At 36.7% G+C, this 24,670-nt stretch overlaps 3 protein-coding genes and 1 long non-coding RNA gene across 9 annotated transcripts in view; 1 reads left to right on the top strand and 3 right to left on the bottom strand.

Annotated features, from left to right (window-relative positions):
• Positions 1–399: 399 nt before the first annotated feature.
• LOC147874889 (uncharacterized) lies at positions 400–8,831 on the bottom strand. The gene is made up of 2 exons (XR_015532445.1): positions 8,459–8,831; positions 400–781 (listed from the first exon to the last, which is right to left on the bottom strand). It is a non-coding gene; the product is annotated as an uncharacterized LOC147874889 (long non-coding RNA).
• LOC110836655 (uncharacterized) lies at positions 581–7,982 on the top strand. Of its 4 annotated transcripts, none has more exons than XM_087339870.1 (6): positions 581–722; positions 1,766–1,971; positions 3,326–3,461; positions 5,056–5,189; positions 6,422–6,629; positions 7,180–7,982. In XM_087339870.1, exons 1-6 carry the CDS (start codon positions 668–670, stop codon positions 7,269–7,271), a joined length of 831 nt encoding a protein of 276 aa, XP_087195996.1. In that variant the 5' UTR covers positions 581–667; the 3' UTR covers positions 7,272–7,982. The 4 variants fall into 4 exon arrangements, with proteins under 4 accessions (XP_087195996.1, XP_087196001.1, XP_087195991.1 ...); XM_087339865.1 differs by lacking the exon at positions 581–722 and adding an exon at positions 1,168–1,387 and having other exon boundaries at positions 1,769–1,971; XM_087339856.1 differs by lacking the exon at positions 581–722 and adding an exon at positions 1,291–1,387.
• Positions 8,832–9,849: 1,018 nt separating the features above from the next.
• LOC110836656 (medium-chain specific acyl-CoA dehydrogenase, mitochondrial) lies at positions 9,850–19,816 on the bottom strand. Its single transcript, XM_022078079.2, has 11 exons — positions 19,593–19,816; positions 16,998–17,082; positions 16,719–16,886; positions 15,909–16,009; positions 14,359–14,439; positions 13,677–13,807; positions 13,422–13,530; positions 12,926–13,066; positions 12,688–12,789; positions 10,837–11,007; positions 9,850–10,457 (listed from the first exon to the last, which is right to left on the bottom strand). The coding sequence occupies exons 1-11, from the start codon at positions 19,608–19,610 to the stop codon at positions 10,308–10,310; spliced, it is 1,257 nt and encodes a 418-aa protein (XP_021933771.1). The 5' UTR covers positions 19,611–19,816; the 3' UTR covers positions 9,850–10,307.
• Positions 19,817–21,100: 1,284 nt separating this feature from the next.
• LOC110836658 (splicing factor C9orf78) overlaps positions 21,101–24,670 on the bottom strand; it is a 62,077-nt gene continuing 58,507 nt past the window's right edge. For 2 of the 3 annotated variants that reach the window (XM_087339903.1, XM_087339895.1), the window contains exons 2-6: positions 23,950–24,064; positions 22,976–23,115; positions 22,454–22,669; positions 21,725–21,858; positions 21,101–21,344 (exon numbers count right to left, since the gene is read on the bottom strand). In XM_087339903.1, the coding sequence (XP_087196029.1) occupies positions 21,166–21,344; positions 21,725–21,858; positions 22,454–22,669; positions 22,976–23,115; positions 23,950–24,048 (768 nt within the window). In that variant the 5' untranslated portion in view covers positions 24,049–24,064 and the 3' untranslated portion in view covers positions 21,101–21,165. Of the gene's footprint in view, positions 21,345–21,724; positions 21,859–22,453; positions 22,670–22,975; positions 23,116–23,949; positions 24,065–24,157; positions 24,361–24,670 lie in introns of those variants that run through there. The other variant, XM_022078080.2, reaches the window with a different exon arrangement.

The raw sequence follows: 24,670 nt of genomic DNA, 5'->3' as shown, positions 1-24,670 counted from the left end.
CATTGGCTCATTTTCAACTACTACTACTACTACGTATTCAATTTGTTTGCTTATCAGAGCCCTGCTCTTCAAACAAAATGGCTTCTGAATTAGGACCTAATATTAATTTTTCTGTGAAATCATGTCGAAAGTAAGGGTGTGTTGACAGGCATTTACTAACGCTGCTTTTGTGAAGCATGGAAATGTTAAGAAGGATTCATATTCTGACACGAGAGCAATATTCAGTTCTTAAATTTTCACAAACCATAGTTTTCTCCTTATTTTTAGTTAAACCACATATTTATAACCAATTCCAGGTTTAGTTTCATATTTTTAAACACACGTGCACAGCAAACAGACTTTATACTGTACTTAAATATCGAAATACGAATCCTGTCATATTTGAAGTGAAGAAATATAGATGATTGATAATTTTTATTGCCACTATAAAATGTCACAAAACTAATACAACCACATAATGGTGCTTGAATTGAGAACTGATAACAACTTGGGTGAAATGGCAAATAATGATTTTGAAAGCGTCAAGATTACAAGACAATCATGAGCAATGCTTGGGGCTAACTCACCATGAACCTGGCGCAACGTCTTGTGGTGCACATTAACATTTCATTACCGGCGGAAGTAAGGATTTTATAAAAAATTAACGAGTAGGCCTGGACATGACGGCATGAAGCGCTCCGCATCCTGGACGCTGGTCGCTCTATGTGCAGTTATAGTTGCCGGTAAGTCTGCATGCCATTGAAAGTCGCAGTGTTCACACTTTTCAGCAAGCATTTGGCCCCTGAAACCACATTGAAGGCAGCAAATTTTGACTATGAAAACGCCATCCAAGATATGGCAACATTTTGCCCTTTAAATTGCCTGTAAATAAAATAAACATTTCTCATCCTATCCCCTCCACAATTCTGACATCTAAAGAACACGCCCACATCTTCAATTCACCCTTGCATCCCTCAACACCACCAAGCATCAATCACACTATCACACATGTGCCACGAGCCTCAAGGTTGCCTGAGGTAGATCGGGGATTGCCCCATTGGGTCAAAAAAGATGGTGTTTTGACAGATACTCCACAACTAAGTTCAACTATATTTTACATTTATTGTAATTCTCAAACACGTGGACCTTTCCTAGGTCATTCTGATAGCGGTGATCATTGCCAAGGTGACCGTGCTTGTGATGGTGGTCGTACTGTCCTCTGTCATAATGGTCAGTTTCGAGTCATCCGACGTGGTGGTGGTGAAGTCATGTTCAAGTTGGCTGTTATGGCAGAGTTGGTTTTTTGTAGTAGTGGTCACCATGATGGTGGTGATGGCCATGTTGGTTGACATTTCAGCTGTGGCACTAGTGACGGTTATGGTTGATATGATAATGGTCCTAATAGTGGGTAGGTGATGTCACCAGGGTGGTGATAATAGATGTAGTTGTGGAGGTTGTGGTGACTCTAACTGTGATTGCAGGAGTGTTTTTGTCGACTGTTTTTATGTTGGGATCTGCAGTGTGATAATGTGTCATGTCTTCCAACCTATCACACACCATACAGAACATAATGACTATAAAAGTTGATGAGTAAATGAGAAAAACCAGTACTCTGAAACAACCAGCTCCAGTACCACTTGGTCCACTACATATTCCTAGAAGACTTCCCCAGATTTATTCCAGGCCTCCGTGGTCAATTGTCCCAGCTATAACAAAACCACAGGTCTGATACTTATGAACTCTGAATGTTGTTTCACCGGTGTACATGTGCTGGTGGTTGTTTCAGAAGTCAACAGCCTGGACAATGTCAAGTTGGTATTTCCACCAGTAGTTCGAGTGGGTGATGAAGCTACACTTCTGTGTCTGTATGACTTGGAGGGAGAGCCTTTATACTCTGTCAAGTGGTACAGAGGAAACCATGAGTTCTACCGGTACATGCCAAAGGAATCGCCACCAAGCCGTGTTTTTCCTTTTAAGGGAATAATGGTCGATGTAAGTAAAGGTTCAGCAGCAAGATAGAAAATGTCATACTGATTATGGTGAATTAAAAATGTTGGAAAATATAGTAACGTTTAATTCACGTAATATCTTGCGATTCATCTTAAGGGTCTGAAGAAAACCATGAAGGTAAAGCTCCACACATTCCTAACCTTGGCAGTGAATTCGCCAATCTTGCAATTGATAATGTATTTAAAAATGTCCACTTATCTTGTGACTGCTCTAGAACGAAAAATTGCTTCAGGCTGAAGCATCCCCTTGCAGAGAATTAAGCATGTGTTTGCTATTCTGCACTCTTGTCAGGTTCAGATAATCTACCGACTGTAATCCAAGAATGTTTGTTAATATACCCCCTCTTCCTTTCATCCAACACACTGACATGTAGTTTTAGTTAGATGTTGCCAAGTGTATGATGTGGCTGACAACATAGAAATGGGAGAGGTGGAAGTGACAACTAAAATTGTGTTTCTTACTGTGCTTTCAAAATTTTAATTCTAGTCTGTTTCTTTAGCAGAATCATGATTGTGACACTGATAAATTAGACGACTAATTCTTAATTGTGGTCCCGCGCCATAGCCGCGCGGTCTGAGGCATCATGCTTCGGACTGGCGATATGGAATGCGCACTGGTTCGAGTCTCGGGGGAGAAGAAATTTTCTCACGAGCTTTCGACCAGTGTATGGGACCGGTGTCAACCCAGCATCGTGAGGAAATTGGGGAGCTACAATGAGTAGCGTAATCCGGTCAGGAAAGCTAGCAATGGCTGGGGGTTCATCGTGCTGACCACACTTCACTCTATACCTGGTTGGATGATCATTCACCTCTGCTAGGCATGTGAACGTGAGGCCAGCAGTCAAGCTAGTCGGCTTTGGCTCTCTGGAGCTGTTACGCCACGGATTTCATTTTTAATTTTAATTCTTAATTATGTGTTTGTCCTCAAGGGAAAAGATTTCCATCAGGTGACACCTGGTGCTTATAATTAACAAAGAAACTCCCTACCACAGGATGTACACTAAACATTCAATAATTATTTTGCTGTTCTCATGAACACTTGGAAGGATGCATGCAAATTGAAACAAATGAAATTAAACCAAAGAGTGAAAGATTACTCAATCAAAAGCAGGTCAAGTATCTCACTAATGTCTGATTCTGTTACTATAATTCTTAACAAACTGTTATAAAATTTCAATAAACTGCCCTTATTTAACCCTGTGCCACCGATTCATTAATCAAGCTTCATGTGGCCCTCAAACTGAACAAGTTAGAAAACTCCTCAGAAAAAGTTTTAACTCAAAGGTTTCCTCATTTAGTTTTAGTATATTCAGCTAATTTACTTCTTTATTTTACAGATATCAGCATCAAATGCAAACCAGGTATCTCTAAGGAATATACCACTCCATTTGTCTGGAAGATTTCGCTGTGAAGTATCAGCTGATGCCCCTCTGTTCACAACCAAATGTACTGAAGATGAATTAACTGTCCTGGGTAAGCCAAAATAAAATGTTTGTTACAGATAATAGCTACCATAAACTCTTCATTGGCTGCAACTGGTCTCGGTGAATGGAAGAAAGATCATTACAAGACAAGTGTAATACATATTGAAGTTATATGAAATGTATGATACTGTCCACAGAATATATATGTAAACACTACAAAAGGAACAAGGCATTTTAGACGAAATAAGACTAAAAGTATTTGAGAGAAGTTTTGGACTACTTGAAAGAGAGATATTTTTCATAATAACAGACTATGGAGACACACTCTTCAAATTAATGATGAAATATTGCTAACTAATTAAAACAGGAAACCAACAATAACTGTTGAAGATACTATTGGACAAATGAGGCTGAAACAGGTTAATAAATGGCCAAAATCCCTGACAGTTTGATGATAGTGATGGTGTTAATGATGTGTGATACTGTCATGTAGCTTATTTTGTGAACAATTTATTATATAATAATTCTTGGCGTAACAGCCCTATGTGAGCCAAAGCTGACTAGCTTGACTGCTGGCATCACATTCACATGCCTAAGCAGAGGTGAACGATCATCCAACCAGATATAGGATGACGTGTGGTCAGCACGACGAACCCCCAGCCATTGATAGTTTTCCTGACCGGATTATGCTACTCATTGTAGCTCCCCAATTTCCTCATGATGCTGGGTTGACACCGGTCACATACACCAGTTGAAAATCTCATGAGAAATTTCTTTCTCCGAGACCCGAACCAGCGTGCACTATAGAAGATGTAACAAGTTAAACTTGACTGATACAGACCACAATGAAATTAACCATCAGCATTTTAATGTAAATTTTTCCATACAAAATTTAAATTACATCTGCAAAATGGGTCAGAGAGTAAACATGCAAATGGCTGGACAGATCTATAAATACATTCTGAACCATGTCTTCTTTTAACAGAGAACTGGCTTAGGTTGCATGTTAATTTCACGCATTTGTAACTGAATTGACTGATATGGCAACAAGGGACTAAACTTCCAAACGTGGTATCTGCACTTCCTGCACACAAATATGACAGGTATACCACCATGATTTAACTCTTCTTAAAAGAAGGCAGTGAAATTTCTGTCAAACCAGATAATATGACATGGAGCAAATTCGCATTAACGAAACATACGTAATTGCAGAGATGACTGTATTTATAATTTTTATTCAAAATCAGTGATGTAAGAATTATGATTTAGTATAAGACATTATAAATAATACTATTTTTTTTTTCACTTCTCGACTTGCTAGTTTCAAAATCGGCGTTATTATGAATCAGCGCAAATTGAACCTGCGCAAATCGAGGGTTACCTGTATATGATCCTGTTATGACAGTCTCCATGGCAAGTAAGGAAAGGCATTTATTTCTTGTTCTTTTTTTATGGTCTGGCCACACAAAATTCCGTTTGTCATAAATGTAAACATGTCAAGTTTTTTTGTTCATCAACATATTTGTAGTTAAGCTTACTGTTCATAAATGTCACCATGGCAAAATCTTGACTGAAAACCAGTGCTACCATTCCAGTTTTAGAATCATGTTTGAAACCTTGAACTACTAAGTGAATGCTTGCAGAATTCCCAGATTCTCGACCTGTGATGACCGTAATGAACACAAGCTACCGAGAAGGTGAGCTGCTAACTGTGAACTGCACAACACAACCATCTAAAACAATGCCAACTCTCACATTCTATATCAACAATCGCGCAGTAAGTAAATTCACTACCAGGAACAGCACTGTTATGCATAAAGAAAGACACATTCCTATTATTTGTAGTAACAGGAACGAATGATCAAAGACTGCAGATATTCTTACAATTATGCCATAGCTCAGAGCTTAAATATTTGTACTCCTCCCCCAATATTGTCGGGGTGATTAAGTCAAGAAGAATGAGATGCGTGGGGCAAGAGGTGTGCACCGGGTATTGGTCGGGAAGCCTGAAGGGAAGAGACAACTGGTGAGACCTAGACATAGATGGGAGGATAATATCAAGCAGGATCTATGAGAGATAGAAGTTGAAAGCGACTGGATTTTGTTGGCCCAGAACTGGGACTGGTGGAGGGCGTTGGTTAGTTCGGTGATGAATCTTCAGGTTCCCTAAGCCATCTAGTTAGTTAGTTATGCCATAGCCCAGACACTGAGATATCACCTTGCCATTATGGAGACACATGTTGAACCCCAGGGCAGGAAGTGTGGAATTATATCAGATAAAGTACTACTGAGGCAGGTGCACCTCTGTTCTTTTCAGACTTTCATCATCCACAGGTGCTGCAAGCTCATCTATCACTGTCCCTAGCAGATGAGTTGGGTGTGGCCAGTCAAAACACATCATATCCCCAGTACTCAGACAGTTTAGCTGATTAACCTATCCTCACATCTAATCTATAACTTAGATTTTGGCACATTTGATACTTCACAAATCACCCATATAATATTTTTAATGTTATTTGCAAAAACGGCATAAAGCAAATGCAGAACTGGAACACTGTGTCTGCCAGTCTGAATGTTTTATATTCTACGTAGAATTTGGAATTTGGCGGTTCATACCGAAAGATGGATTTGTACATTGCTCTCCAGCCACAAAAAATTCAAGAGCAAGAACATTTATCAGTTATTCTGATTAGGGATATGTATGGTTTCCATCAGTCCCTCTAGTTGAATGCTGGGGTAGTTCCTTTAAATTGGCAATGATTTATTTCTTGCCATTAATTTCTATCTCACTATGCCACATGTAATGCAGTTATAGCTAATGATATCAAATGTCCCTGGACATGATGAACACACTAAAACATATTGTATACAGCACAATTAAATTTATAGTCTCAATATGTAATGATAGCCAATTTTAAATAGAGTGACAGTATGTCAGTCATTGCTGAATAACATTCAGTTGATTCATCATAATTAAATACCACTATCCAACCATACTCTATTATGCAGCTACCAAAGGATGTGGTCAGAGTATGGGAAGGAGGGGCAATGCTAGAGACAAAGCTTAAGAGGTCAGACTTCTCTCCGAGAGGAGAGCTGCGACTCAAGTGTGTGGCCTCAGTTATGGGGCTGTACAACATCAGCAGTGGAAGTATAGCCATCTGGCTGGAACATGGCAAACCATTTGTACTTGGAGCTGAAGATGCAAGTACCACAGGTGTGTTGTAAGATTCATACCTAAGCAAGTACATTAACACTTTCTTCCTCCTAACATATTAGAACAGAATAAACTAAAAAGAATCCTGCTCCTTCTGAAGCATAAATATCTGATTTGAAATATAAATACTTTTAAAACATGTCTCATAGCACCACACACTAGTATAAACATAACAGAACAGGGTTAAAGCATATATGCACTATCTACATATCATATTTACTACAGACTCAAGAGTGAAAGATGAGAAAGTACCAAATGAAGACGACTGTCTTTGGGTTGTTGCACTGTGTAATCTGGTAAAAGTTTACTGGCATTGTCTCCATCATCAGGGTGATGACTACCAGACTACAGAGTGAAACAACCCAGAACAGTCACCTTCACACTCGCCACCATAAGAACCTCAAATCTGACGAAGCATGTAAATGTCACAGCTGGACAGAAACACAGACTCTCTGTACTGTACTTCTTTTTACTGACTGGTGCTGCTTACTCCACTAAAATAGGTATCATAAAAATCTTCATTTGTGAAAAAGGAATTGTTTATTTCCAGGGTCCAAGAATTCAGCAGAAAATGGTTTCATGTCACTGGGAATGATGATGTGTATGTACTGTATATATTCTGTCCAGTTCATGGAGGCTTAAATATATAGACAAGAAACTGTAATATTTGCCCTGAATGCCAGTGATCATTTGCATATTAGGACTTCTGTCAAATACTCCCCCATTTCAACTAGTCACAGCCATTAGGGTTAACAGATTCTCATTAGTGGAAGGCAATGGTATATGGAAATATAAAAGAAAAGTTCCTTAACTTGCAAGATGTGAGTAGACAAATAATAACATATTTTTGACATCTCATCCCAAAACAAGCAACTCTAAGTAAAGCAAATCTTTTAATGTGCTGGGATAACTGTATATTAAATGTACTGCAGATAACATAAGATGTCAAATATACTTGTAATTGCAGTGTAATGAATCGACCATTGTCACAAATCTACAGTGATTCATTAGTGTGTGTACATGTACGATATTTACATCTTACTCATAGAAAGATGTTATCTAGCACAGCAGTTAAAATTTAGAGAATATACTTTCAGCATCTAAGATATACGTATCAAATTAGAGTAGCTTAAAGGTGATTTTTGTGATTTTTATGTCTAACAAAATAGTCAATTGTATATAGAAAAGTGTTTCAACAGTAATAATTGCCATATTTCTACTGAATACTAGTAAACAGATAATTGTAATACTTGTGGTAATGAAGCTTTGTAAATAGTAGCTGCTGCTGGAAAATAATCCTGTATCTGCACTGTACTTTTCAGAAAGCAAAGATAAAACATCTGTCATGATAAATGGACTCCATTTAATTCAGTTCTTAATAATCCAAACTAGTCAACAGACATGCAGAAACTAAAAGAGGGAAAGATGACTAAATATGGTCATATTTTCTGGGGAAACTCAACAGAGAGCAAAGAAGTATTTTACATTCAGAAGAAAATTGTTAGAATAATGGCAGGCACTAAAAGGAGAGCCTCATGCAGGGAATTGTTGAGGAAATGTAATATTTTTCCACTAGCCAGCGAATCCTCACTCTTGTTATTATCATTTGTAGTGGACAGCATAAACAAATTTCAAACAAACTCAGATATCAACAATATAAATACAAGATACAGACATAACCTTTGTGTGCCAAATTCTAACCCCAGTAAATATAAAAAAGGAGTTTACTATACTGGAATTAAGTTATTCAACAATCTTCGACCTACTATCAAAAGTTTTAAATCACGATATAAAAATATTTAAGCCAGCATTAAAAAAGTATCTCATACCTTCCTCCTTGTATGGAATGTAATTAAATTCTATTGTATCCGACAAAAAAACTGAATCACTATACAAAGAAGTTTAAGCAAGCACTAAAAGAGTATCTGCTATCTCACTCCTACTCCACCGACGAACTGAGCTCAACCAAAAATTCTCAGCTTTTATAAATACATGTAGCAATAGTGGTTTTGCATTCTTGTATAATTATTTTTTCGGTAATACTGTAGCTGACTGTACATCACCATCATTATATTTGTTTTCAATACAAGTATTTTATTTATGCTATGACATATTCTATATCCTTAGCTTTGGCCTATGTAAATATATTCTATTCATTACTTTACGTGCATACTTTCTACAGTTACGAAATTTGCATAGACATATTACTTGTGAAAACGATATGTTGCCCAATGTTAGGTTAAGGTAGATTGGGCCACTGATGCGCTTGCGCAGACGATCACGGGTAATGGCGTCACCAACCTAATGCACGACTCAAGGAACATCGTCGTCGGCCATTCTCTTGTTATGAACTTCAGATCTTACGCACAATACAAATAATCAACGGTGCACTTGTTCTACGCATTAACACACACCACAACATGTTACAATCTTCCTTCACCCTATGAAGTCGGATCTTCTCTGAATAATATTTAACGATTCGTTCTGTACCTCAAAGACGAAACAGCTCCTCTCCATTACAAAGAGTTTAATGTTTAAAGGAAACAGTGCATGTCTACACTGAGAATCATTCGATACCCACAAATACAAAAGGCAGTCAATGATTGTCAAAGCACTGAGATTTAATATACTAACGTAACACTTATTCCCATTCTGACAAGCAACACAGTAGTACATAGATAAATTACATTGATTCTAATTATTATTAGCACACACAATCACTCGAAATATTTTACTGTTTAAGTTAATGCTTGTTCAGAAAACATTTACGTAGCGATGAATTATTTTTGAGCGACTTCACAGCAAGTGGTGGCCCATGAAGTAATGTTCTTACTAAATTTCATTAATTTCCATGCAGCCTTTTTATGGTTATGAAATGTGTAGACAGATATCACTTGTAAAGATGTTGGGTTAGTGATGCTATGTACAGACAAACATGGGTAACGGTATCATCATAAATCCACCCCATAACTTTAGTCAACTATTGCTGGCATTATGGAGTGAAGTTAAAAACTGAATTTTCATTAGTCACTGGTGGTGTAAGTCCATAGAAATTTTAATAAAAATTCACACATCATCCAGTTATTAAATGCATACTGACAAATATGACAAGTGAAGGTCTGGTAGGTTAGCTTCAAGCTAACCATCATGTTATGATTAAACTAAGTGTAAATCATTTTCACACACAACATAATAATGCAAATCACACAAGAATTAGGAGTTCATGTTTTCATACAATAGTTTATAAATTCAACAATCTGTATATACAAAAGTTACAATAATCACTGTTGAAAATACAAAAACACAAAATATTGTACATTAATTACAGTAAAAGTATTTAGTATAAAAAGAGTCTTGTAGATTTTATTACACATTTGGATGGCCAAAAGAATCATCCCTGTGTCTAGAAGTTGTAAAGCTTTGTGTTTTTTTTCTCACCATTAAACAGTTGTGAGAGATCAATTCCAGAGTCCCAGATACAGAATGAATAAGTAAGTGGGTGGACCCCAGAGCCAACTAATATGGATGTGATGGCAAAGAAGAAATTCATCACTCATTGGGAATTAAGTTTTGAAATGTGTATAATTAATTCAAAGTTCTTGAATTCTTCATTATATGCATATTTTCCCCAACCAAAAATTAACTTAATTCATAATTCATGGAAGCATCGAACTGTGCTCAGGCCTTCTCCTTGAAACTTTCTATGAGATGTCGTGAAATTACAAGTCGCTGGATTTGGGATGTTCCTTCATAAATCTGATATATCTTGGCATCTCTCATTAGTTTCTCTACTGGATATTCACTGTTGAATCCAGCACCTCCAAATATCTATAAAATAATAAGAAATATGGGCAGTAATTTCAAAACAACTTTCAAACTACTTTCCAAATTTGGCACACATTTCTGAAAAACATAAAACAGACACGGAGATGAAGGCATGATGGGAAGTAAAAATAAAAAAAGACAGAGCTTACTATGTGTGGGCAAAATATTTCTCTCTCATTTTGATGGAAAAACAAGGACCAAAAATTGTACAGAATATGTAAAAATTAAATACCATACTGTTGGACATTATCATCAAAATTTTATACTCTGATGATAGAGATACAATGTGCAATTTATTGGTTTAGACTTAAAATGTCATCCACAAATGGGTTTGGAAACTGATACCACTTTTAATGTATTGTATCCTGTTGCACTTTCTTACCTGTACAGCATCTGACACACACTTATTAGCAATATCACCTGCGTGTGCCTTTGCAATAGATGAAAAGTACGAATTCCTTATGCCATTGTCAGTTTGCCAAGCTGCCATCTTCCACGCAAGACGTGCGGTCTCAATGTTTATTGCCATATCAGCCAGCATGAATGCAACGGCCTGCAGAGAGAGATAGCTGTCCGTCACAATTGTTTCAACACACAAATTCTGATGAAGTATGAGCCAAAGAAAGAAATTTGGTGTTGCAATATTCTCAGTATATCACAAAATTCTATTGCCAACAATATATGTCGGCCAATAAGAGACTACAGCCATATATTTAGTCTCATCATTGGACAAGACTACCTTGCAGTGTATCTACACAGACTAAGGCAATGTCCTACGTAAGCGATAACAAGCGGGCTGCATAAGCAGCATGGGGTATCATATGAAGCGGGGAATCGCTTGTTGTGTCCTATGTGAGAGACTGCAATAGAAGCACACGGCCTTCCTGCGCATGCACCTTCCCTGTACTGCATGGTCAGAGCTTTCTTGAACATGCGCCTTACTGGCCAGCGCAGCGACTCGCACGAAAATATCAAAATATTTGATCTCAGACTTTGGTCACTTCCCTCTCCTGACCGCTTCGCTGGAACCTAGGACAGCGCCACACAAACAGCCAGTTTGATATTTCCGCTTCACCCACGCAATTCGCACCGCTCGCACTTAATCGCTCACGTAGGACACCGGGTAAAAGCCTGTTCATGTCCTAACTGTATCCTCTACAAAAAGCACCACAATAAACAAGGATTATCTTATCATCTTCCACAGTGCCCCGGCTTGAACTGCAACAACAGTGTAACATCTAGTACCAAATTACAAGTGGTGATGGAAAATGAATGGAATATCTCAATAAAAATGCTTTTTAGAGTATACTAAGTCTTTCAAAACTGTCTAATCAATGTGCACAACTAAAGCAGCAAGATAGAGCCAATAAAACATGTTACATATTACTGGACAGAAATTTAGACAGATTTCAGCCCCCCTGAAAAAAAAAGGCTGTACTGTAAATAGTTTGACGACCTACACAGAGGGGAAGTCGAAGCAACTGATCAATGATTAAATGTTAAAATAATAAAAAAATTAGTGGGGATGAGGTCTAAGAAAGAAATGTGTGCTGATGTTCGTACTGGGCAAACAAAGGATTCCCTTATCATTAAAATATACAAAAATTATTCCAAACCCAACTTCAGTAAAATTAAATAAAAAATTATTATCCTAAAAAATCATCTGTATGTAGCATTAAATTTTTTACCTTGCTATACATAGTTTCTATCAACTACATAATATTAATGAAACAAAAGAACAGTAATGTTTTATACTCTGCTCACCTGATGAAAGACTGGTGTTCCTTGTGTTTCCTTATTATTATGTAGACAATTTATATAAGATATATGAAGAATCTAAATACGTTTTTAGTGAGACTATTGGTTATTTTCTTGTACTGTACACTGGTGTGGGAAACATTTACTGGTGACTACATTACAATGAACTGACTGTGACAAAATAATTACTGTCACATTCCAAGATCACAGGCCCTTTTCTGGCAAAATTTGATGCCCCCTGTCTATAATATTATTTCTGCGCTGTAACACAGATGGTTAGTTTTTACCCTCTCACCACAGACACATTGGTTCAATTATGATGGACAATGTACATCAGGCAAATTTTTCTTTGAAAACATAAGTTTTCCCCTCTCAACCACCATTCCAACAGGACTACATCTCATGTACGCCCAGCTTGTGCAACAGGTCTGACCAATCAGCAAAATTAGTTAATATCACTAATCTTTCAACCTGCCTGGTGATTTGCAATTGGAACACCAAACGTTTTCCTTTCCAAAGAATACTTTGTTGCCTCATCTAGGGCCCTCTGTGCTACCCCTGTTGCCCCTGAAGCAACCTGCAACACAGAAATTAGCATATAAGATAATTTTGAATTTGATGAAGTCAGTGATCACACAGACAGTACATAAAATAGGTTAATTTATAAGATCTGGACAACAAGTAACATCAGCAGTGGTTGTTCTGTTACTTACGCCTGGCCGTGTTTTGTCAAAAGCTCCCATTGCAATTTTGAAGCCTGCTCCTTCACCAAGGAGAAGATTTTCTTTTGGAACACGAACATCTTCAAAAGTAATACCTCTTGTATCAGAGCAGCGTTGTCCCATGTTTATTTCCTGAAATTAATGTTTTGTGGAAATAATACAATTCCCAGCCACACATAGCAGTGCCAAATATTACAAAAAATATACAGTTATAACCGAAGGTACTGATGTAAGAAACAGGTAAGTCAACTTTTTGACTTTTTACTTTTTTAAAATTTCACATACAGGTAATATTGGCCAACAAATTGGTGATAGAATGAAGTAGGTCCACTGGTAGTATGTTTGATTGGAAACAAATTTAATTCACATTTAAGTTTGTATAGCAAGAAATAGGAAATTCATTGCTTTTACCACAAAATTTAGCAAAGCGGAGTTAAATGGTTCTTCAATTATGATTCATGGATCATGTCATTGTGGGATTACCTACCTTCCTTCCTGGCGTAACTCCTGGCGTGTCACGCTCCACAATAAAGCCACTGAATGCTTTGTTTGCAGGGCATTTGGAGTCAGGGTCTGTTCGTACCAAAACAAAGTACCTGAAACATGACCATAATTTACTTTGATGCACAAAAGATAAAGGCTGTCAGCCTCTGAAACATTGTATAGATAACTTAACTCCAGATATGGCACATCTTCCCATCACGATACCAGACCAACGTCACAAGCCTTTAGACCTACTAACCAGTTTGCTACACCTGCATTTGTAATCCACATCTTCTGACCATTTATGATGTATTCATCTCCCTTCTTCTCAGCTCGAGTTTTCACTCCATTTACGTCTGAACCTGCTCCAGCTTCTGTGACACAATAAGCCTGTAAAAATTAAAGTATATACAATGAGTCTTCATTTGCAAAATAATGGCAATTCATGCATACAAATTAACTCTTTCATGTACAAACTTCACCTAAACAACATTTAAAAAGGTAAAATTTCAGATTATCACAGCGGTGAGTATGAAGAAAGAAGGTGAGGACAAAACAAATGACCACAGTGAATAATAATTTGTATGACTGAAAGGTGTTTTAACCCTCTACAAAGTTATATTGTTATTAACACCATTATAAAAGGATTAATGAAAAAAAAGCATATGAATTGTTCTGAGTCCATCAAAATTCAGATCTGATCCTTTGTCCAAATACTAGGAAAATTTACAAGCTGATCTGTGAATCCACTTGCAAGTCATTCAAAGAAATGAAAAAAGTATGTCTCTCTCAATAAGACACTAAACAAACAACCACTTCCTTACGTCAGATGTCAAAAAAATATATTGTTTAAAGACTAGTGGGAAAGACTACGTAGTGTAAAATAACAACCAACATAAAGAAAATAAATAATGTTACACAAGGCAAAAACCCATACTTACAGTAACTAGTGGCTCTTCTAACAACCGTCCCAAGAATTTTTTCTGTTGCTCCTTATTTCCAGCTAAGATGACAGGTGTTTGCTGTAAACATGTAACAATTATGATCCAAGAAACCGCTTCATAAGTTTAAATATATGTAACCACTATCCAAAGTGATTTAAGGGGCCAAAAAATGATAAGACCAAAGTCCTTAGAACTTATTTCTGCATGGTTTTACACTAAATATTGCTGCAAATGGGACAGAGACACCTCTCTATTCAATAACAAGATACTCATGTTCCATGAGAATATAGTACTACAAACAATAGTTTTTTTTAGTTATTATTATTTTTTTTTTGTAGCTTAACCCAGTAGCAGGTCATCGCCGCCTCCTTTCGGAGGTTTCATAGTCTTTAAAGCATGCATTTATGAGTAGTGAGTGACCAGCCCACTGACTCTGCACAATTTCTACTGACTCCTGATTTGACTGCCAGAGCCATCTAGCAGTGAATCAGGAGAGACTTGGGTGAGAAATGGCCGCTGAATTTTGCTTACAAAACATCTCGTATCATGCTCGCAAGGTTCTTTTACATGCCATAAATCTATGACATGGGACCGCCGGCTTTACTTCCCCTCCGAAGGAAGTTGTGCTACAGATTTTTATCACCCTTAAAAATCCATTGACTTCGGCTGGAATTGAACCTGCGAACCTTGGGTCCAGTGGCGAGCACGCTAACCACTAGTCCACCGAGGGCGACACAAACAATAGTGGCAGTGCCTAATTCTCTTAGTGGGTAGTTCTGCCAACATTACAGTATGGTAAAAGGCAACAAAACCAGCACAAATATCACCAACGGTACTGAATGTGAACCAATCTCAAAATGGATATGGACTTTTTGATGTGTGTCTAACATGAATGAAACTCAATATGACTCTGGGGCCCACTCAGACTATCTAATGGATAACAGGGTTCAGAGTTCTTTCTGTATTCAAGGGTAAAGTGACCAAGGCGTAAAGGTAAACCACTCATCTCCATCTCATGTTGAGGTGAAGAATGCTTGGAGCATGTACAGTATTTAGTGAAGCAGCAGGAATAACTTTGCCTTTTTCTTATAAATTATCAGTGCTGTAAATTTTAAATCTTATGCTGAGGTTAAGAATACCTCCAGGTTCCCCAGACATTATTTTGCAAACTATTTCGGTACAGGGCCAGCTTTATCTTTCCTAACTTCATACTTTACAGATTTCATGAGGAGGGAGAAAAATTATTCTTCATTTGTAGAGTTAACACCAAGATAAAATCACAAGTCTCTCCATTTACAAATAAAATACATGGGAAAGATAAGAATACCACACAAAATTTTAGCTGAGAAACCTGGAGGGAAGTGACCACTTGGGTGACACAGGCACAGATAAGTAGATAATACTAAAATAGGGGTGTACTCACCAGGCACAGGATACGAAAGTGAAACAGACTTGTAAACATTGTACCAACTATTAATGTCTCAAGGAATTTGTTCCACTGGGTCATTTAAATAAAAAACAATTTGGATTAACATAACAATATTTACCCCTAGGCCGGAACCCTCAATTGCAGTCTTCATACCGGAACAACCATATGCCAGTTCTTCAGCAATCAAACAGCCTTCAAAAACACCCATCTCCACGCCACCTGTAATATTCCTGACATGTTAATAAAGGTATCTGAATTTAACAGAAAAAATTATAATAAATTGTAATATCATATTCATATACCGTTACAGAACACTTTTATTTGATATTCTACATGTATTAACAAACTTCATGTTCAAGCCAAACTAAACAGATTACATTTAATCAGAAGCACTGACTCCTCCTTTCTGAAGGATGAAATGATACTGTATTTTGTTTAGACTTCAGGTTCTCACAGTGGCAAGTATGAAGATGAATGTAGTCTGGTAGGAGTTTAACAATATTTCAGAGGTGCTTGCTGGCTCCATCACCAGGGTGATAATTACCCTGATAATAGAGGCAGGAAGCACATCTCTAAAATGTCGGTAAATTTCAACCACACTACACAGTGCAACATCCCAGAAGACATCTTGTATTTTGTTGTTTGAATCATATTTCAGGAGTGACCAAGGTATAAATTGATCTAATTAGTTTCCAAAGTTGTAAACATGAAGATTTCTGTCTTCTGGGTTGTTGCGCTGTGTAGTCTGGTCGATGTTAACCAACGTTTCGGAGGTCATACTGCCTCCGTCATCAGGATGATGAGTATGAAGATTTCTGTCTTCTGGGTTGTTGCGCTGTGTAGTCTGGTCGATATGTAAACATGAGTTGTGGGAAAAAGTGACAATAAATTACTACTTCTCCTCTGGGGCATCATCTGATTTACATACCGCAGTGTTTGGGGATGCTGGAATTGGTGAGGCCCACTGACCATGCCTTCTTGACAATATCCCATGGATACTCCATTGTTCGGTCATACTCTGCTGCTTTGGGTATGATTTCATCTCTTGTAAACTTCCTTGCAAGATCCTGGATTTCTTTCTGTTCATCAGACAGTTCTGAAAAAATATAAATATAACAAGCATTGCTGAACAAGGGGCATCCAAAGTAATTTATTTATTGACCATTTCAGTAGTTAAAATTTTTTTTATGAACAACTTCTAACATACCAAAGCAAACACCACCTGAAGGTTTTCCATCTGTTGCAGCACTCGAGAATGCCCTCAACCTTGAACACAGACTTTTGCGAGCAAGCTGAAACAAATAAATAATATCTAATATTTAGAACTACAAGAAATTTGAGTAGACATATATGACAATGCAGTTAAATCTTAGATAAATGATACAAAAATTGTAAAAGAAGAAACATAACACTGTATAACTCAAAGACCAGGGTTGCCTGAAGCTTGCTTGAACAGTTTATACATGAACTGCAAGGGGTGAAAGGGGTCTAGGGTCACTCGTACTTCCACAAGTTAATGCAGCTATGTATTAATGATGATGGAAATATTTAAAATATGAAGGTGAGCAACCTCTGGTCATTTTATAAAATTCTGTCAACCAATTTAAAGTTAGATTCAAAATTTTCATGGCAGTGAGTCAGTAGATGTCTTCTGGGTTGTTATAGAACCATGCAGTACAGACTATACAGTGCTACAACACAGAAGACCGCCACTTCTAATTCAAAAGTTATTGAGGGAAAAGAAGCAGATACATGAACAAAGAACAGGCATGATGATATTATATACTTACTTTTCCTCAGAAAATACAAATATTTATATGCCTACATGTGTAAAGTAGTGTGCTGCATATAACATTCATGTTTAACCATAAAAAAATTTTCAGTCATAAGAATTATATTGTTGGGTCACCTATGTAAATCTTTTGATGAGAAAAAATTAATATAGTCCACCACAATCAACTACACTATGAAAGAACACGTTTTAACTAAGCACCATACCATACATGTGTGGAGGGGAATGGAGTATAATTCCACGCATTCTTAACCTGGGGACTAGATAGAGGTTTAGTGGTTAGCTTCATTCAGCCCATAGTCTAATCATTATAGGTTCAAAGATTTCAGACTGCAAGGTTAAATGAATACACTTTGGACCTTGCACATGCAAGGAAATTTCTATCAATTGGTGGTGTTAAGTGATTATATTAAGCAAAACCAAACAATTATCTTACTCATTTCAAAGTCCACATGAGCAAATTTAAACTAACTGTCTATAAGAAGCCTTACTATGAAAGTTCTGTCCTGCTTATCTGATGACGTATAAAATCAAATAAAACTTTGTCTGTTCAAATATCCTGCAAAACATATCATAAGATAAGTGATACTTCTAAATTACAACACTGAATACATCATTTCAAGACCTGCATGCTTATACTAAATTTAAAGTATTTGAGGTTCTTTGAAATTATGACCTGTATAGGAAACTCCCAATATCACATCCCTAACATTGAGGCTATGGGTTTAGTGGTTCTGAGACAACAATATTCCATACATACCAACAAGAATTCCAAAAATATCCTGACAGGAAAGCTGAAAATACTGACTCCTAACACAGAACTTTTATTTAGGTACAGAGAATTTTCTGATTGTTTTTAGATGAACTCAACAAAATAAATGCACAATGAGAAATGCACATACATATCCATCTATTCACATACTTAACAGCCAAACTACTAAAAAGATGGCAATGCAATTTCAAATTAATATCTAGACAGAAGCTGTTATGCAAACGTTTGTTTCACAGTGGTTGAATATAATTGCTACTTTTCATGATATACATACATGAAATAAAATGTCATCATGACATAGACTATCCATTGAGATCTATGAATGGCCTACAAACTGCTGTTGACATGGTAAAATCCAAAAGTTCAGAAAATAAAAACAATTATTAGAAAAAATTCTGTTTTCTGCGTTGTTGCGCTGTGTAGACTGGTAGATGTTAACCAACGTTTCAGAGGTCATACTGCCTCCATCATCACCGCCCAGAAGACAGAAATCTTCATACTCACCGCTGTGAAAACCTCAAATCTTACAATTATTGGAAAGTTCTCACAAATAATTTTTATTGATTTTTCCAAACATTTACATATATGATTCTACAATGTACATAAAAACTTAAGTAGAAGTGATACTTTGTTAAATTACAATTAATAATAAACAGTAAGCCACAAAGTAGTAATCATAATTCAGCTGTAATTTTTGGATTTTCTTCCTCTATCTCGGCACCATTGAAATTACCATATGCACGGTACAGGTATAAGACAGCCATCTTCACAAATGTGGATCTGTTTGAAGTTTGAATGTCTTTTCTAAATTTAAAAGGAATTAATATTTTATAGTAATTACATATAGATCTACTTGTTGATGAATGTGGTATTTATTTCCAGTTACTAGACAGGGCATAAACTATTCTAAAACCTTCTATCCTCTAACTGAATTTGAGTTTTAAGGTTATGAACACAAACTGTTTCAAAGCAATTAATGGGCCTGGTCATTGTTCTGTACATCGACACCAATCAAAACTACACACCTTGGCCTAATGCGTGCAGGACAACTTGTTAATGCCTTCTCTCTTCTTAGGATCCCAAGATCGCTCCAATTTTATTATATGTACCGCCGAAGCGAGTAATAATTAATAATTAAGGAAAGTTTAGTATCACTGATAAATCTCGTAATCCTGGTTAATAAAAGAAAAGTTGTTAAAAGAATTAGATTCAGCGTTATTTTAAATATAGGAACATACCTTTGCAACAGATCCCATTTTGCCAATCTTGCAAATTTTCGAGTACGTTTCACAGCAACTGTGCGGAAAATTATACAACCAGCTTTCAAACCCCAACTGATTAAAGTTCAACAATTCAAGTGCACTTTAAACCGTCCGAAGTCCAATATTCGAATTTAAAATAGAAAGAAAACAAGAAAGAGCACGGGAAAAACAAAACATCTGCCGATGACGGTGTTACCAACACCCAGGCTCCATCAAATGACATCGCAAGTTTAAAATGAGTTAAAAAGTGACAGTTATCCATTGCAAACAATATTAATAAACTACCCGAAACTATAAATTAGAAAAAAGAAGATGCATGCAGGTTTAAGGACTTACAAAGTGTGTAGCAACTATTTCTGACTTTGCAACCTACCATAGATTGTAATGCCTGGTAGACAGGCGCTCATTTCAAACATAAATTTACAATTCTTTTACAAATGCCCCACAACAGAATATCCATAGCTTAACTACGTGCCCTTGAGATAATTTTGAGTCGAAAAGTTCAAATAAACATGGTTTGTCAAGAAAATGAGCATTTTATTGCATTTGTAACTTTTACATTATTTCCATTCAATTTTTGGTTACATTGTTATTATTGTTATTAATAAGTTTAGATTACACTCTAAATTGCACCTTCAATTACTTACATCATTTACGTGACTCTAAATGGCGATGCACACCTGAGCCCTATGTGTAATTGAAGTACAGCCTTCCTCGCAGAGCTTCACGTTAGCACCAGATTTCATTTGATTCAGCAGCTCAGTCCTACTGTTTGACTTTATGGCATTTACCAGGGATTTCATGTGGCCCTAGAAAAAGTAGTCCAAAGGCGAAAGATCTGGCGATCTCGCTGGCCAAGCAACTGGACCACCTCAGTCAATCCAATGGTCTGGAAGCCGTTGATTCAGACATGCAGTCATCTACCTACAAAACTGAGATGGTGCGCGAAGACGCAAAGCCCACCACCCTGAGATCCATCTTGACATTATCCTCCCATATCCTTCTTGGTCTACTCAGTGGTCATTTTCCAGAAGAGTTTCTGCATTCTTACCTGGTGCAGACCATACAATTCAAGCCCTTCCTGTTTCTCTCTGACTTTCCTGATGACATGTTAAGAATCATCTACTATCTTCTAAAAATTATAAAATGCATTATGGCCGGAGTGATTGAAATTTTAGTGCTTACTAACAACTGTAAAGGGGGGGGGGGAGGTTCTGATTCAATGCATTATTTGAAGTGTTTATTGAAAGCCCCAATATAGCTGCATGGCCAATTCCATGGGTACTGAGCATTTCCTTCCCTTAGGTCATAATGAACAGAGTATGAAGACCATTCACTTATATTTGGTACTGAGATTTGAACATCGACAGCTTTACCTCCATGGCATGGTGCTTAGGTAAAACCAAACCTTCCGATTCAATAATGCTCACTGAAGTTTCTGTCATTATTTACAAAGATATAGATTGAAATGAGAAAAGTAAGGATAAGGAGTGTGGATTTCCACCATAAATGTTACTTTATTTTCTTCAAAGCCACTCTTGATTCTGAATCAGTATCGTCGGAACTGTTTCTTAAACCTTTCATAGTGATAGTCATCTGTAGCTTTCTCTCCATTGTCTCTCGACCGTTTCACTTTATCTTCAGGTGCTGATCCCACAACAACCATTTTTGTCTTTTCTTCCATTTGCCTTTCTCGTTTCTTAGGTGGTTCTGGGTCTTCAATGTTAACTGGAAAATACAACAGATATTAAAACGTAGTAAATAAATACGGAAAAAATATTATTTCCAGAACTCTTGTAACGAAATTAGTAAATATAGTTACAACTTATTCTTAGAAAGCAATCTGTTAACCCACACACTGACCTATTTGTTGTATCAATGCTGATACTGTTATCCATCTTTCAAGAAATAAAAATCTGGATCACTAATGCAGAATAAAGTATCACTGTACAGGTTATATGTAACTATTACACAGTGATTTCTCATGCAACAAAGTAAAAAATGCTGGGTTCCTGTTTTTGGTCTCCTAAAAGATATTAACTCAGGCACCACTGAACAGTCTTGGACTATATTATTTATAGATACAAAAAACATATGAATGAACTTACATCTGTTATGCTGTACAAAGTTGACAGCCATATTAGTGGGTACAAACTGTGATGGGCCATCTTTCTTACTGTGACGCTCCCACAGCAGTTTCAACTTCGCCTCTTCAGTGGCTTCTATGTTACGTATCTTAGCACTGAAACATGATGAATACAAGTTACTTTAATAACCTACTGCAAGGAATGATTTTATTAGATTTTGGTTGAAAAAACCTTGTGAGAAACATCTGTAGATTGGAGGAAATACTGAAATATATTTGAAAAATATTTCATGTAGACATAAACTGGATTGAACTGGTTCATAATAAAATCCAATGATAAGCCTTTGTGGTGATGAGCTTCCACTTTCTGTAATAGGAAATTTCACATTTTGATAATTAACTATAATCTATTCAAGGATGACCATGTACCACCAAGTTGGTTAGTATAACTTCAAGACTTATATTTGTGTCCATGGAATATTTTACTATATTATAATCACACAACATAACCACAATCTTACAAGTCAATACACCTTTATACGAATACTGAGTACTCTCTGTTAAAAGAAACTTTCCAAATTAATCATATTTACATCTCTTCAAACTAATTCTGTATGATCAAGTTTAATATTACATACATTATGGTCTTCATCATGGTATTTGTAAAAATCAATTTTTAAATAAACCAGGGGCATATGAAACTCTCAAGTTAAAGACGGTTGGATCAAACTTCTGCTCTGACAAGACTCACTCGATGCCGAGGTCTACTTCTGGGATTCCACTTAGCATTTGGTTAGACAGCATCTCCTCTGAGCGATGTGTGGATGAGGCACGCAGGTGGTCAGGCACTGCTTGAAGAGCAGCCTCTTCTGGGGAACAGTACTTGACATCCTCACTTATAGGTAGTTCGTCTTCTGTCTTTATTATTCCTTTCCGCTTTGACAGTTGATCTTCAATATACTTCATCCTGTATCACAGATGTAGAAACCTGTAAAGAACTTTCCTACTCCAAGTCTAGTTAAATGCTAAACCTGAGATGAGACCTCAACTTAGGATTGAGGCTGTGATAATGTATTACACGATCACGGTTATTACTGTTGCAATGTAGCAAGTTTTAATATATTGTGATTTCTTCTAACTTTATATTTATCATGAAGTGATGCAACTAATAGCAGTATTTCATAACTTTTGAACCGAGCTGTGAAGTCTACATCAGTCACTGAATTAAATTTTATAAAACTACTGTGTCATAATAATAAAAGATGCAACTCACATTTCTTCATCTTCATCCCTCTTATTTGTTTCAGCAGAAAACTGTGTTCCAATCCCTGTGCTATAGGCATCATCCATACGTTTTATTTTGAGTGCTTTCATGTGTACCATACCTCCGGTTTTCAGTTTAAATGGATCAGTCTACAAAAGAAATTAAAAGAAACAAAACATTTGAAAGTAGCCTTGTAAAACAGTTGTAAAATCACATGACACAGTCATAAAAACAGAGAAGGGCATGAACAACCATTCCCAGAGCTGAAACAAGTACAATACAGTACCATCCTAAGTATAATAAACTACTGAGAATGAACATACTATAAGTGGAGGGAGGGAGAGACAGAATAATTCACTTATTAATAGTCTGCAATGTTGATGAGCCAAATTAAGACATCTAAACCTAACAACTAAGATTACAGACTGTAGATACAAAAAAAAATTGACTTAACCTAACACAACTTCAAAGGACTGTAACAAATGGAATAAAACAATTCACTCACCTGTAGCATTGTAGCTGGGCTGGGCAGAAGAAAGGGAGGAAAGGAGAGAGTTGATGTGTGTGTGTACAGCAGCCTCAATTTCTTTGCGTTAATGGATTAAGTAAGTTCAAACTCAGTTTATGTTATATTAGGTCTAACATTCATAAGCCATGCATTCTGCAGCATGTTTGGCATAAATAATGTTATGTGGATGATAATATTACTTGACATCCGACATCTACCTCCAAACCTTTCATAGAATTCATTTAGCCCTGAAAATCCTCGGCCACAATGAACAGCTGGCATAACCAAAAGTAACACTATCTATCAAATAATTAATATCTGCTGGGCATATGGAAAAGCAAGCTTAAATACGAACAAAAATATTTAATTTTATTAGCAATATTAGTGGAACTGGGTAAAAACACCATGCAGTCACTGTATTTAGAAGATATACCAGTCTGTTATTAACCTCAAATTTCATATTCCCTTTACTTACCCCTAGTGTTTCATCCTCAGTAGTAGCCTTTTTCCCAAATGCCAAACTGACAATGCTAACTCCATTCTGCCTTTTCCTGAGTTTTTGTAAGGTCTTCATTTCCTCCAATTTTAAACTGGAAAGACAGAACATTGTTGATTTTAATTATAACTTACATATCAAACATAACAACTACAATCTCATGAGGTTATGCTGTACTATTTTCTACCTGACATCATTATCACTCCTTTCTTCCTCACTGTCATTACTTTCTTCTGAAGAGTCAGTTCGTTTCCTGAACTGTTTCTTGGTTTTATTTTTAAATTTTACATTTTTTGATGACACTACGTCTTGAGTTTCTGTCATAATTATTGCTCTATTTCCATATACACTGATCCAAACAACGTCAATCACAGGAACTGTGGTTATAAACACAGAGTACACAAATATGTATTATCTACGGAGTAAAACTAGCAACGTTGTGGTCTTCTGTGGCGTCGATATTTGCACCAGTTTAGTTAGTACGCACATCCTTGCACAAGATGGCAACAGCTCCTGCGGTGAAAGTCACATATGGTTATTGGCATTAAAATGGCTATATTCCGGGTTGCAACGGCGTGTAATCCGGTGGAAGTTTACTAGTGATTCAGAGGTCACTGCTCCTCGCCCTGATGATGGAGGCAGCAACGACCTCTGAAACATTCGAAATTTCTATTAGACACTACATGGCGCTAAAACCCAG

Source organism: Zootermopsis nevadensis, unplaced genomic scaffold (assembly GCF_977971745.1).
Source record: "Zootermopsis nevadensis isolate Lab colony 2312 unplaced genomic scaffold, Znev_1.0 Znev_ptg000003l, whole genome shotgun sequence".
NCBI classification, from domain to species: Eukaryota; Metazoa; Arthropoda; class Insecta; order Blattodea; family Termopsidae; genus Zootermopsis; species Zootermopsis nevadensis.
Note: the sequence above shows the minus strand (reverse complement) of the source record. Positions and strands in the feature narration are given on the sequence as shown.

What these genes read in the sequence shown, in the direction of transcription:
- LOC110836655 (XM_087339865.1), top strand. Translation starts at nt 1,180, where the DNA reads ATGGTGGTCGTACTGTCCTCTGTCATAATGGTCAGTTTCGAGTCATCC. An exon ending in AGATGAATTAACTGTCCTGG is followed by an intron (nt 3,462 to 5,055) that starts GTAAGCCAAAAT and finishes GAATGCTTGCAG; the next exon opens with AATTCCCAGATTCTCGACCT. An exon ending in TCTATATCAACAATCGCGCA is followed by an intron (nt 5,190 to 6,421) that starts GTAAGTAAATTC and finishes TCTATTATGCAG; the next exon opens with CTACCAAAGGATGTGGTCAG.
- LOC110836656 (XM_022078079.2), bottom strand. An exon ending in CAGCATCCCCAAACACTGCG is followed by an intron (nt 16,010 to 16,718) that starts GTATGTAAATCA and finishes GGAATATTACAG; the next exon opens with GTGGCGTGGAGATGGGTGTT. An exon ending in TTGACAAAACACGGCCAGGC is followed by an intron (nt 12,790 to 12,925) that starts GTAAGTAACAGA and finishes TCTGTGTTGCAG; the next exon opens with GTTGCTTCAGGGGCAACAGG.